The sequence below is a fragment of the Polyodon spathula genome, chromosome 6, assembly GCF_017654505.1.
Source record: "Polyodon spathula isolate WHYD16114869_AA chromosome 6, ASM1765450v1, whole genome shotgun sequence".
Classification (NCBI taxonomy): Eukaryota; Metazoa; Chordata; class Actinopteri; order Acipenseriformes; family Polyodontidae; genus Polyodon; species Polyodon spathula.
Window position 1 is genome coordinate 33529607 of NC_054539.1, and position 13983 is coordinate 33543589.

General features: G+C 39.9%; 2 protein-coding genes across 2 annotated transcripts in view; one reads left to right on the plus strand and one right to left on the minus strand.

Moving 5' to 3' along the window:
- The first annotated feature begins 6185 nt into the window (after positions 1-6185).
- On the plus strand, positions 6186-11790 carry cnih4 (cornichon family AMPA receptor auxiliary protein 4). Its single transcript, XM_041252775.1, has 5 exons — positions 6186-6292; positions 6992-7060; positions 7713-7825; positions 10295-10435; positions 11583-11790. Exons 1-5 carry the CDS (start codon positions 6224-6226, stop codon positions 11608-11610), a joined length of 420 nt encoding a protein of 139 aa, XP_041108709.1. The 5' UTR covers positions 6186-6223; the 3' UTR covers positions 11611-11790.
- Positions 7832-13983, minus strand: part of LOC121317136 (WD repeat-containing protein 26) — a 104826-nt gene continuing 98674 nt past the window's right edge. Inside the window, exon 13 of the mRNA XM_041252772.1 lies at positions 7832-8896. Coding sequence (XP_041108706.1) covers positions 8829-8896 — 68 coding nt within the window. The 3' untranslated portion in view covers positions 7832-8828. The remainder of the gene's footprint in view (positions 8897-13983) is intronic.

Sequence of the window (13983 nt, forward strand, 5' to 3'; positions counted from 1 at the left end):
CTCCGGATATGGAGGTCAAGGCGGAGCCTGAATTCCCAGCTGATACGGCCACTAGTTCAAAGGCTGCCTCGTTTACTAGCATGCCACCACTAGCAGGGTCTGTGCCCGCACTTATGGAGCGCACAACAACGTACCTGCAGGTCCCTTGGACAGCACAGACAGAGCCACTGTCTCTGCAAGCTCAACCCTTCCCAGCTTTCCCTGATTTTATGGAACCACCCAGCCATAGTGCAGGCGCAATTGAGACACAATTCTCCTCTGGCCTCGCTGGAGGGTGCAGAGAAGCTGGGCCTGGTCGGGTTTCCCCCTGTGGACTCCACCATTGCAGCATTGGTTAAGGCTCCACCGGTGGGAAGTATGCCCAAGGACCCTGTGTGCCCTAACCTGCAGTGCAGAGTGACGGAGACACACGTCCGGAAGGCTTACGTGGCAGGAGCCCAGAGTACACTCTTAGCAAACACATCCAGTATGCAGGTTGCATACGTGGATGGGATCCCAGAGTTGCTCCAGATCTCCGCCCTGCACGATGAGACCCCGGGCCGGAGTTTGGCATGTCTAGTGGTCGCGCACAGACAGCTGTGGCTGTCGCAGGCGCGGGTGCCTGATGATGATAAGGCTGCGCTGATGGACACGCCCATATCACCAGGCCAAACCTTTGGACCAGCAGTGGAGGAGATCCTGCAGCGGTCTCCTAGGGAACACGAGGCATCGAGACAGGTAGCCGTGTTGCTCCCTCCCCCCGCTCCGGCGCAGGTCAGGTTGAGCCACTGGCACTCTACTCCAGCATGACCAGTCACCCAGATGGTGCCAGTTCCCACAGCCCCGCCAGATGACATTAGGCATCTCCTACAGGCCTCATCTCAGGTGAGAGGCAGGACCCTCCCTCTGTGAATGGTGGACGTGGACGTGGCCGTAGCCAGCCCACACAGCAACAGCAACTAGAAGGCAGTTCCAGGGTTTCTGCCCTAGACAACTGCCACCGCTAGCTCCGCCTCAGCCCCAGTCGCCCCAGCAGGGCCCCTGAAGGCTGGCAGCCTCAGACCAAATTCATGGCACAACAGCTGCACTACTGGCGCGCTTGCACCTCCGATGTGTGGGTGCTCGCAATCGTACAATACGGTTATGCACTTCAGTTTCGCTTGGGACCCCCTCCTTTTCGCAGCATCATGACTACGTACGTGATGGATCTGCTTCAAGCCTCGGTGCTCCAGACCGAAGTGGCAGCCTTACTGGACAAGCACGCCATTCGTCTCGTAGATTCCACCTCTCTCGGAGAGGGGTTCTACTCGAGATACTTTCTGGTACCGAAGACGGGTGGTGGCTTTCGCCCCATCCTGGACCTGCGGTTTCTCAACCGGTTTCTGAAATAGAAGTTCCACATGCTGACTTATCGTCACATACTCCAGTCTGTCCGGCCGAGCGACTGGTCCACCACGGTGGACTTACCGGACACGTATTTTCACATTCCCATTCGTCCACAGCACAGGAAATGTCTCTGCTTCGCCTTTCAGGGCAGCGCGTACAAGTTTTCCGTGAAGCTGTTTGACAACTCCCTAGCTCCCCGTACATTTTCAAAGTGCGTAGACACTATCCTCACCCCTTGTTTTGTGCCAGCAACTACTGGGTCTGATGGCAGCTGCGGTATCTGCCATCGTGCTGGGTTTATTGTGCATGTGCCTGTTACAAACGTGACTCTGTGCATTCCGGTTACATCCAAAACGTGACAGACACCGTCGGCTGACCTTGTGCCTCGCGTGTGTGGTGGCCCTGCACTGGTGGAGGATTCCCTCTACCTGCGCCATGGAGTCAGAATGGGAGTGGTTTACCACCACAGGGTGGTGATGACGGATGCCTCCAAGTCAGGTTGGGGCACGGTCTGCGAAGGCAGAGGAGTCAGCGGGCCCTGGTCGGGTCATTGGATGGCCTTGCCCAAGTGCTCCTTGCCCTCCAGCACTTCCTACCCATGGTGCGGAACAGACATATGCTGATCTGCACGGACAATACATCAGTGGTGGCATATGCCAACCACCAGGGTGGCCTTCTGTTCCAGGGGTTGCATCGTCTTGCCTTCAGGCTTCTGATTTGGGCTCAACAGAACCTACTGTCCCTTCGGGCAGTGCCCCGCCCGTGTGTACTTTGTGTTGTATGTTGTGTATTAATGTTGATGTGTAGTCATTGGTACATGGGATATAAACAGGTCTGTGTAACACAAGTGTTTAAAATGTATATTTGTATTTAGGCACGAGGATTGCACAGCACTTGACGTGCAAGTAAAATGTAATAATATGCGAGCAAGGGGAATTGCACCTTATTAATTAATGTGCAGTTGTACCACAACTCCAACTGAATGATTGATTAGCAATTGAGTCTCGGTACAGCTGCATAAAAGCAGCATGTTTTCACTCACTTGGGGTTGTGTGTTCGGTGAGTGGAGAACGGGTGTGGAGAGGAGAGAATTAAAAACGAGAAAACTAAACAAAGTAAAATATATAACCGTTGTTTTGACTCACCGTGTTTGTCTGTTAGTCCGCTGTTTGTTTAAGTGTTAGTTCGTTTTGTTTGTCTGTTTGTTTTGGCCTCACGTGCCGTGTGTTGTTTTTGTTACAACCTTTTTATTTACTGTCTGTTCATTTATTAAATGCTGAGTGCAAGGAAATGCTCAGCTTCCCCAAGACTCCATCGCATTGTTTATTTCCTGGTTCCTGTTTCTGGTCTGACTCACCCACTACAGCTGTCTTTGTGACAGGCTGTCAGACGGGGTCGTGGGTATGCTGCAGAATGCTAGGGCGCATTCCTCTAGGTTACTGTATGCCTATAAGTGGAAATATTTTCTAGATTGGTGCCGTACTAATGGTCATGATCCAATCTCCTGTCCCATTCCTGTCATCTTGCAGTTTCTGCAAGATCTGCTTGAGGCTGGTAGATCACCTTCCACGCTGAAGGTTTACCTAGTGGCTATTTCTGCTTGCCATGCCCCCATTGACTCAGTGTCCCCGGGAGCGCATTTTCTGGCTACCTGGTTTCTCTGAAGCGCTCGGCGATTGCACCGTCCTAGGAGGGTTACTCTCCCTGAATGGAGCCTTGAGATTGTACTGGAGGCTCTCACGCAGGCCCCGTTTGAGCCTATATACTCCATCGAGTTTAAGCACCTGTCCATGAAGACAGCCTTCCACTTAGCTATCACCTCTGCAAAGCAGGTTAGTGAGCTGCATAGCTCCTGCATGCATATTTGGGATGATGGTAGCAGTGTCACTGCGTGCAAACCCTGCTTTTCTCCCCAAGGTGGTTACAGACTTCCGCAGGAATCAGTCTGTGGAACTGGAGTCCTTTCATCATCCACCATTTGCTACGGAGGAGGATAAGAAGTTGAACCTTCTCTGCCCGGTACAGGCATTGAGACGTTATGTGGACAGGACGAGAGCGCTGCATCAATCTGACTAGCTCTTTGTCTGCCATGGATCATGGACCCTGCGACAGACCCTTTCGAAGGGTTGTTGCATTGGTTTGCAGACACAGCCTCAACTGCGTATCAAGGTGCCTCCATGGCTTTGTGATGTGGCTAGCTGGGCTACCCTTTTCCAGGTTCTATGGCCTGAAAGTGATAAATCCCTCAATGCACTCTGTGGGCCCTAGGGTCCTCGAGGTTGCACTCTCACACCGGTGACCTTGGTCAGGCAGTTCTTTTCTCCCTCGCGACAGCTCTGGTATATGTTTCCCATAAGTATGTTTTGGTGGCCATCTTCAAATTGAAAGGGAATGTTTACCTACCGTAAACCTGGTTCCCTGAAAGAGAAGATGGCCACTAACTGGAAGGTCGCATTGGTCAACATCACGGTTTTGTCGCAAAAGAGAGCGAGTCTCCCCTGCATGATGGTAAAGTACCCTCGGGAGGCGTGACCGAGGGGGTCCAAGGTAAGAGGGCCTATCGGCATCTTTGATAGTAAGAGCTCAGCACCATAACGATGTTTCGGTGGCCATCTTCTCTTTCAGGGAACCAGGTTTATGGTAGGTAAACTAATGTTTTAATTGTAAAATAATGTTTTAATTGTAAAATAAAATTTAAAAAAAACTAACATAAAAAGCTGCTAGTTTATAAAAACAGAACAATTAAAAAAGCCTAATACAAAAAATAAATAAAATTGAAATAAAAAAAACTAAACATACAGTTTAATTGTAAAATTAGAAAAACTAAGAAAAAGCTAGTTTGTAAAAAAACTAATTAAAAACTATATATATATATATATATATATATATATATATATATATATATATATATATATATATATATATATAAAAAACAACCCTGTCCTGCAGACCTCCAGTATGTATTCGCTTCTGATAGTGACCTTTTCCTGCTTGATGGAAGAAAATCTCAGTTCTTATTGTACACACACTCTGAACGCAGTCTGTCAATGTCTACTTCCTAGCTGTCCTTACTGTATCTATTTAAATTTGGAATAGCAATTTTTTTTGTTTTGTTTTAAACTCAATTGAAAATAGTGTTAATCAGCAGTTATAGCAACTACTCTATGGTTTTATTCACAAGTTGTACAAATGGATGCAGACTGACATTCAACAGCTTTATTTCAACAGATCACCAGCAACACAGACATGGTACCTGTTCTCTGATAGCACTTTGAACAAACGAACAGCTGAATGTAGTATAAAATTTTAATTAAATACGGTACTGTATTAAATTGTTATTTATTGCCACAACTGGAAGTAGCCTACAGGGTTTGGATTAAACCAAAGAGTCTGTACAGACCAGATGTTTTTTGAGAAAACGCTTAGTAACACAAACTAGTTCTTCATAAAATCAGGATAAAACTAATAGAAAAAAACTTTTTTTTTTTTTTTTTTTAAATGTATCCATATTCTAATAGAATTTGAGCCCTCAGATGCCTTCTCGCATCCGGCTCAGGCATGTGACTGCACGAAGTGGGCATTATCAGACAAGTAAACCCCGCTCCTTCAGTCTCAAATGCTTAAGCTAAATCTCAAATCAGGAATTTAAATTTTAGTCATAACCTTTACCCATAAATAAAACAAAATTCATTAAACAATTCTAGAATCAAATGTTAATGTGAAATCTTGTTTTGAAACTACTTGCAGATTCCTGTTACTCTTCTAAACTACTAATGCATCCTCCGCAGCTTAACTTTGTGTTTGTTGATTGGTTATTTTAAAAATCAAAACCAGTTTCTGGTTGGGCATCAAGATATTATGTCTTCGTCAAAGCAAGCTGACACTGCGCAGGCTGCTCTGCTTTACCCAATCAGAATCAATGAGTAAGGGGATGCTTCTGGGAAATGTAGTGGAGTAAAAAGTACAATATTTTCTAAAGTAAACGTAAAAGTACAAGCTTCCCAAAAATAAAGTACTTTTACAAAGTATTTCTACTTCGTTACTTTCCACCCCTATATCTGTGTGTATGCGTGCGTGTATATTATATATATATATATATATATATATATATATATATATAGATAGATAGATAGATAGATAGATAGAACTATCTATCTATTTTGTTTTAGATTAAAACAAAATCTAATTTTGTTTGAGGACACCACAAGTTTGATATATATATATATATATATATATATATATATATATATATATATATATATATATATATATATATATAATTGTGTAGTTTGTACAATAATATAAATGCGTAATTGGTAAAGTGAGTTCAAATGCATAAAGTATGATCACATTCTTGAAATAACCGATTGTTTTGAGCAGCACACGGGGCTCTTATTTTGATACTTTGCCGAAGTTTGTGCCGTTTTGAACGCTGGAAGCAGTGATCTTACTGTTGCTTCACACTGCTGACAAACTTCAACAAAACAAAGTGCTGCAAAATTCAGCATGCGGCTTGAGAAGCGGACCGGGGGAGGGTCTGAGGATGGAAAATGTGCATACCTGGAACATTATGCGACTATCACTGAGACCGGGAACTTACAGTTTTTATGCATGCATTGACCACACACACACACATACACATTTGAAATAAGCGCCCAGGACAAACGAAGCCCAAAGCATGCGCTAAATATAACGAAGGAAATATTGTAATCGACTGGCTGCACGGGCAAACCCAAATGACAACGCTACTTCCGTCCTCACGGCCATGATACGACCCGCCCCTAACACGGTAGCACTCCAAGCAGGCGGTCGGATGTAATTCTATTCACAGGAAGTTAGCAAAACGAGGAAGCTCAAGATGGAGGCTGCTGTGTTCATTCTGTCTTTGATCGATTGCTGTGCTTTAATATTCCTATCAGTTTACTTTGTATCCTTTGCAGTTTGATGTCGAAACTTTTCAGGCGTTAAGTAGTGTCGCACAAACAAGAACGTTGCTGTTAGTTTAGTTTCAGAAACGTAGTTAATGTGTGCCGTGCTGCTGGGTAGAGGAAATCGTTGGGATTGCAACATAAAGAGTTCTAGCAATTTGGTTAAGTTACCAATACTTAGCGGTTGTGTGTGTGTGTGTGTGTGTGTCATATATCTATCTATCTATCTATCTATCTATCTATCTATCTATCTATCTATCTATATATAATCAGTCATGACATTAATTCTCAAGGAAAAGATGATTGTGTAATATTAATATTTTGGAAGATTACCGGTAATTCATTCTAATCTTACTATTAACCTTTGTATTTGTGTGTTTATAGGATTACAGTTTTCTTTTGTACTTGTGTTTCAAAATGTAGGTCGTACAGTTTATACAGCTTTACAGTTTCTCGCTTTAGTTTATTAGGCAAATGATATTGCCGTTAAGTTGCTCAACTGACACTGTCGGGATAGCGAGAGGATATTTTTTTTTTATTGTATATATTGTTTCAAAAAGCAGATAAACACACACTATGTCAAATTAACAAAGTGGAATGCTTTTTAATGTCGTTATTTGCTTGACAAAACCATTTTTAATAATATTTGTATGTGTCCAGAAACACATTGAAAAACCTCTCCTTAACTACCCTTTCAGATAATTACACTGTCAGATTTAGAATGTGATTACATTAATGCAAGATCATGTTGTTCCAAATTAAACAAAGTGAGTTTTTTTTTTTTTAACCTGATGTTTATCATTAATGCACATTGCTATTCACGATCAACCATCCATTTAGGTAAATGTTTTGATGATATTTAAACACAGCTGAATATTAATGCCACAGTACTTGATAGCAACCATTTATGAAAAAAAAAAACTTTGCTAAATTAGTGTAAACGGGACTGTTTTTTTATGTAAAAGATGAAAGACTTATTGAAGCGGGAGTGGTGTCCATATTGATTAATAACTTTGAAACCGGGTTAGACAAAAACAAATAGCACACACTTCAGTAACATTTCTGCATAATATATTTCTGTAAATTTCAGTAAAAGTGGGCAAAACAACTTCAGACTTCAGTGCTACATTGACGGTGCATCAATAGTGGTGTTTCATTAGTAAGAAACACCGACGTTATAACTCATGGACACACTTCGCTGCAAATTTCCTAAATGCGTGAAAGGTGGTGACAGTGGCTTTATAAACACCTCATACATGCATATTTGTTACAATTACTTCGGAAACCTCTCTACCGTAGCAGAGGTAAATTGGTTTTGGGCAGATGAAGAGAAACTATCATAGTATTAGCATGTGTGATTAACTAAATAAAAAGTGAAGTTTGGTACATATTTATTGATTCTTTTTTCATATTTTACAGTGGGTTGTTCCAGAGTTGGTAGGCCAAGCAATATCTACAGCTCTGATGTTAGTTTCATTGCATTGGTTCATCTTCCTCCTGAACCTTCCAGTTGCATCTTGGAATATGTACAGGTAAGTGTGAATGGGTTTATCCAGGACCACGTTTGAAAGGAAAGTGTCAAGTACATTGAGCTACTAATAGGGTCATTCCAGTTCAAGTGGACCACATTCTGAGGAGGTGTTGCCCTCATTTGTGGTTGATACAGAAACCGTATATGATTGAGAAAGTGGTTCCAGAGCATGACACACAAATCGCATATGATAGAGGAAATTGTGCGCCCCTTTGTGCATGCAGAAAAATATCTGTTCTCATGCCGAGAAAGTGTCTGAAGGTGATAAAAACAATATTTTTTTTTTCCATGTGAGGAATGACGTTGACATTGTTATCGTTTTAAAGCAAATTTCAAGGGCTTTCCCTCAACAATGGAGTAATTGATGTAAGAGGTCATAACCCGTTTGTCCACATTATAATAATAATAATAGTAATAATAATAATAATAATAATAATAGCTGCAAGCATTAATGACGGGGGCCAAGTGCCAGACCATATGACTTATGACCATATTACCCCCTGTGGAATAGCACCCCATTGGCCTGTACTAGTCTTTGAACTTTGAAGACTGTACTGTATGTTTAGATCCATACAATAACACGATTGTGTGGTTAAGTCACATCAGTGGAAAGAAAACAAACCATAAATAAACGATTCCTTCAAGCATATGGATTTCTACAGTGCACATTAACGTTATCTTAGAAAACAGCCATTAAACTATCTTTTATTTAATAGTTTTATTACAACCAAACCAAGACAGTAGGAAATCATTTTCTACATTTATTAGTGTTTATCATTGTGTCCATTTTATGATAAAAATAAGTTTGTTTTCAGTTCATCCATAAATGCAACAGAAAGCCTCAGCGTTTTGTATGTTACAAGTGGGACCGATATTTCAGAGTTTAGCTTATGTTAAAGCTTTGCTTCCTTACAATGGCTGTGAGAATTGATTTTAAGTTCCTACTTCTGACATTTAAGGCTTGTTGGGAACTTGGTCCAGATTACATTCATGAGCTGGTGACATCATACCCGGGTCGCACTCTGTGTTCCTCCAACAGGTCTGCTCTCTGTTGCTTCCTTCCGCCTTGTCTCTGTGGGTAGAAGAGCTTTTTGTAATTATGCGCCCAGATTCTATTGAACTCACTCACTGAGAAGATGACTCACTTCTGATTTTTGAAAGTACGTTAAAACGTTACTTTTCATGGCTTATTCTTGATTGTACAGCTCTTTGCGATAACTCTGTTGTGGAAAACACTATATTAAAAGCAATTGTTTTGTATTGTGTAGAATATATGCTATTACAATTGATCAAAATGGTCCCATTATGTAACAATGAAAGCCAGTGCCTTCAGTGCAGGGAGCTACATCCTCGCAGGCTCGAATTGGATCTGGGTTGCTGGTTGCCGGGCTGCCCAGCAGCAATGCCATTGGCCATGTCGGCGATGGGGAGGTATTATTTCCTGGTCAGGGATCTCGCAGCCTCTCAGTACATGGCTTACCCCTGTCTGTCAAGTGCTGAATTGCTCTCTGTGCGGTCTCTGTGATGACAGCTGTTTGTCAAATGTCTTTTCTGACCCAGTGTGGACAAAAGTCACCCTCATGCCAGCAAGGCAGTAGGCACACAGGACAGTTCATACAATTCAAAATGTACAAAGGCAGCTTTTGCCAAAAAAACAGTATTTTCTGAACAAATAATGTGTGAATATTAAACTGTTGTTTGTTTCTGTGGCTAATAATTAGCTTTATATATGAACCCTAAGCAAAATTACACACAATCATACACTTTGGCCTTGACCCATTTAGTGGCCTTGCCCTGTCATAGTAATTATTGTAATACACAAACAAAATGCAATTAAAACAACATGCTTTACTCTTCAAGGCAGAGATTGTGTGGCCATATATGTAAGTTTTATGGGAACACAAAACATGAGTTTTTAGTTATATTTACATAAAAATATTTATTTTGTTTTGCGTTATCAAAAAAAAAAAAAATACAAAAAAAGTACAACATGCCCATAACCATGTGTTTCAATTATAACTTTTTAAATGCATAACACAATGTTAATTGTCTCTGGTGTCTGCATGCTAAATTTGTTTTATAATTTACCCTTATGTGCATAAAAGTAGCACTGTACTTTGAAACCTTACAATATTGGCTTTCCAGTTTTATACTCCCTAAAGGTAGTTTAATTGCAGGAACACATAATTCCTCCTTGAAGCTTTTCTTGCATAATCCATTATATTAATGGTACGACATGCAGCTTCAGCTCAATAGTATTTTTGTTATATTGGTAAAAAAAAAATGTAACCAGAAGAGCAGACCATTTAAATCTAAAGGTTACAATCTAAAGGTGCTCTTGCGGAGCTCTGACGGCGCCTACTGATGCCAACCCTGACTGTTGTCCCTCGCCATTTAAAAAGCAAATCAACAGTATGCAAAATAAAGAATTAGTAAATTGTGACAATTTTTTTTTGCATTTTATTCCAAGATTTATTAGAGTGCCCCTGGGAAACATGGGTGTATTTGACCCCACTGAGATTCACAATCGAGGGCAGCTGAAATCACACATGAAGGAAGCCATGATCAAACTTGGCTTCCACCTACTTTGTTTCTTTATCTACCTTTACAGGTAAGTATTTTTTAATGTAAGGATACAAGCTTCCACAAGCACAGTGGACAGAATGGCCTTGTTTTAGTGGGGTGCAGAAACGAGCATCTGGATTGTGGTTTTTGAGTCCCCTCTCTCAATGCTCTGTGTTCCATTCAATAAGTTATTTAAAGTAGATTCTGATTGCATTGTCTTCTTTTTACTGTCATCTTACTTGGATGCAAACACCATCAAAAGGTAAGAGGAAAACTAAAACTGAAAATGTAATTTGAAGCTACGTACTTTTAATGTTTTTGAAAAGCAGGTGGGCAGTTCAGGAAAGAAAGCAGAGGAAGGACACCAATACGTGGAGTGTGCTGCTCCATTGTAGTGTACCTTCAGATATTTATCAAAGCTAAGAAATGTTCAGCTGCAAACAAGAGGACCAGTAGAAATACTAGTGCTGTAATTGACGTAGGGCTTTGGATTGTAAACTATTATGGACTACACCTTTTAATATAATTGAAGGGTTTGTCTTTGTTTTTTTAAAACTAACCCATCAAGTCCATTTTGGGGGTAGCATGCGTTGTGTTTTAGAGCAATTGCCATTACATGAAAATGAATGTGTTAAAATAAAAAATTTGACTGTGCGGGAAAAAAGTAAAACTGATCATAAAGCAGAAACATCAAAAAGATAATTTACATTTATTTACACAGGAAGCCAATACTTATTTTAAGTCCTCCCCCACATTGACATAAGGTAACATCCTGTCATACAATCTGAAATGCAATGTGTTGAAAGTATCTAATTAATAACTAATTCAGGTTATAAAAAAATCTGGTTCAATTAAACTTAATTGGCATCTTGAAGCTAAGTCCATGATGTTGTCAGAGCTTTAATTTATTGAACTTTGCATTGCCATTTGTCATAAGCAGTTACTCTCACTACAGTGACCTACTTTTTCAAGGTTCTAAAACATGAACTATTGAAATTACTGCCCATATGAATTTGGTGAAACTTGGCATGGGTAGGTTATGATATGCAGTTCAAGAGTGCTGTTTGTCCCCACATATAGGCCAAGCAGCTAGGGTGAACGGTGAAATATAAACCCAGGCTTCAAGATGGCCTAACTGCTTATTTGCTGTAACTTGTAAATCACTGATTTTGTCTTGTTTCCTTTGTTCACAGTATGATCCTGGCATTAATAAATGACTAAGTTTTTATGTCACCTTTGGAATGAAGCTGCCAAATTGTGAACCATCACTCCAGTTTCACTTATACAACAATGATCAAACACAGAACATTTCAACATGCAGTATATATTTATTTTCTTTAACAATTAAACATGTTTAAATTAGAGATATTTGTTGATAGTATTTTTCTCATGATCTTTCAGTACAATCAGTTACGTTTTATCAAAAAAAGACAGCAAAGCTGTATTAATGTTTAGATTAAGATTTCTTTTTTGTTTTTTCCTTTTTAAAAACATTTGATAGATTTCCCAATAAATCTTGACTGTCCCTGAAGAAAGAATGCTAGTGTTCTTTAGTCTTAAAGGTGCCAATACATACTCAGTTTATAACCTGTGCTGCTAAATGCCTACATGTTTGACATACCCGTTTGCTTGTCTTGGTAGCCTACAGTAGTTCAACCTGCCTTAGGGAGTCTTAAACTGTTAAGGCTCATAACAGAAGAAAAGGCTGCAGATACAGTAGGTGTTTAGGATGTAGCCTGCTGTAGAAAGTTGACCCCAAAATCCCCCATATTGGTTTCTGTATAATTTGATACAACCAAAGAACAGGGAGAGGACAATATCTTTTTGCCTGAGGATCTTTAAGGACAATATATTAATTGTAATCTCAGATCAAATTTACTGTAAGAAAATATTTTGGCATAAGAGTGCTTGATGCGTTAAGCAACCTGCTGATTTGCTATTACATGTTCAGATGTTTGAAGTAACCATTTCTAACCTCTATTTAAAAAAAAAAAAAAAAAATATTATATTGCTAAAAATGTCAAATGCTAGCAAACATTCTTGAAGAGGGGAAAATAAAAGCATTGCTTTCCCAAATTAAATCCTTTGTCTGGATTAATTTTACAAGGCTATACAACATAACAGATTTTGCCAAACCCTCAAGATACAAGATTGTAAGTCAACCATTCTGGCATCAAGATTTTTGGAATGCCACATTAGATGTTACTGCAGAAAGACCTATAGGTTATTTGTATTCACTCGCATTTCCGTGAAACTGTTGGTATAGTGTCCCAATAGAAATGCTTTGCTCTTTCATTTTAATGTACATTTATCACTCTGTACAGGTTGGTATTACAGACCCTGATTAACAACTGCCTTACAAGTAGGCTTTTATCTTATAGACCCTTGATATTTTGGTATAATTTGGTAAAATGTTTAATTTATTTACAGGACAAGGGTCAATAAGATGGAAATTCTACAGAAGATCCCTAAGGCCATGTGAGAAAAAAAACAAAACAAAAAAACTTTGAAATGTGAAATTTCAACATTCTACATACAGCAGGGTCTGGGGAAAAAAATGGAACTTGGAACTCTTGTTTTACTGGCAGAAGGCACAGGTGTTGTCCATCAAATCAACAGTACAAAGGTCACTATTGAAATCAGGACTTAAAGGATGTGTTGCAGTAAGAATACCTCTGTTAAGAAAGGGAACAGGACTAAAAGGTTAAAATATACCCAGTGCCTTCTGCCAGTTCAGTTGTCAATTCAATGCTTGTCTTCTTTCTATTCCTTAAGGATATTATCTTCAAGTACTGCTCATCCTTGTTAGACAGCTTTCCAGTCCTGTTTGTCAGTTACCGATGTTTCTCTGTACCTGTTGATTATGCTTCGGATACCACACCTTGAAAATCGGATGATGCAAGCTGTTTAACTCATTGTTTTTCCTTCTTTATACAAGTCAAGGTTGTTGTAGAAAACACTAGTGGAGGCTTTGAGTAAATTGTTGTTGCTCATAATGCATCAGAGTAGAAAAAGTTTAAGACTTTTGCAAAGCAGTGTATATCTTAGAAAAAAATAAATGTTTTGGGGGCAGTGCATTTTACACACCCGCACCTTTATTTATACTTATATTTATTTATACTAGAAAAGACTATTAAAACACAGTGAAAGTGAATTTAAGGGTTCAGGTTCCTGCTTTTCCCCAGACCCAATTTTGTATCCAGAATGGCAGAATTTTGAGTTTTCTTTTTTTTTTTTCTTTCACATGGCCCTCAGGCTCTTCTGTAAAATTCAGTCAAGTGGCAGACAAATAAAATATTTACTGTGGAAGCTGTTTTACCTTTAATGGATCCAAGTTAATTTCTGAAAACATTTTGTTGCATGGCTCATTTTAAGGTGTAACAATTATATTTCTAGGATTTGGACCCTCCATGTGTGTGTGCACTGGTTATTCCCAGCACCAACCAAATCCATCGAATTCATTGGCCACGTAGTAAAGTATAAAGCTTGTTCTGATTAATAAGACTGCATAAAGTCAGTCATTTACAAATGCAGCACATTTTCTGTTGAGTAACATTTTTGTATATGTACAGTATGCAATATTTGCACATTACT

Excerpts from the sequence above, each read along its gene's own strand:
- cnih4 (XM_041252775.1), top strand. The coding sequence starts at position 6,224 with ATGGAGGCTGCTGTGTTCATTCTGTCTTTGATCGATTGCTGTGCTTTA. Across the intron at positions 7,826-10,294 it reads GCATCTTGGAATATGTACAG|ATTTATTAGAGTGCCCCTGG; the intron begins GTAAGTGTGAAT and ends TTTTATTCCAAG. Across the intron at positions 10,436-11,582 it reads TTCTTTATCTACCTTTACAG|TATGATCCTGGCATTAATAA; the intron begins GTAAGTATTTTT and ends CTTTGTTCACAG.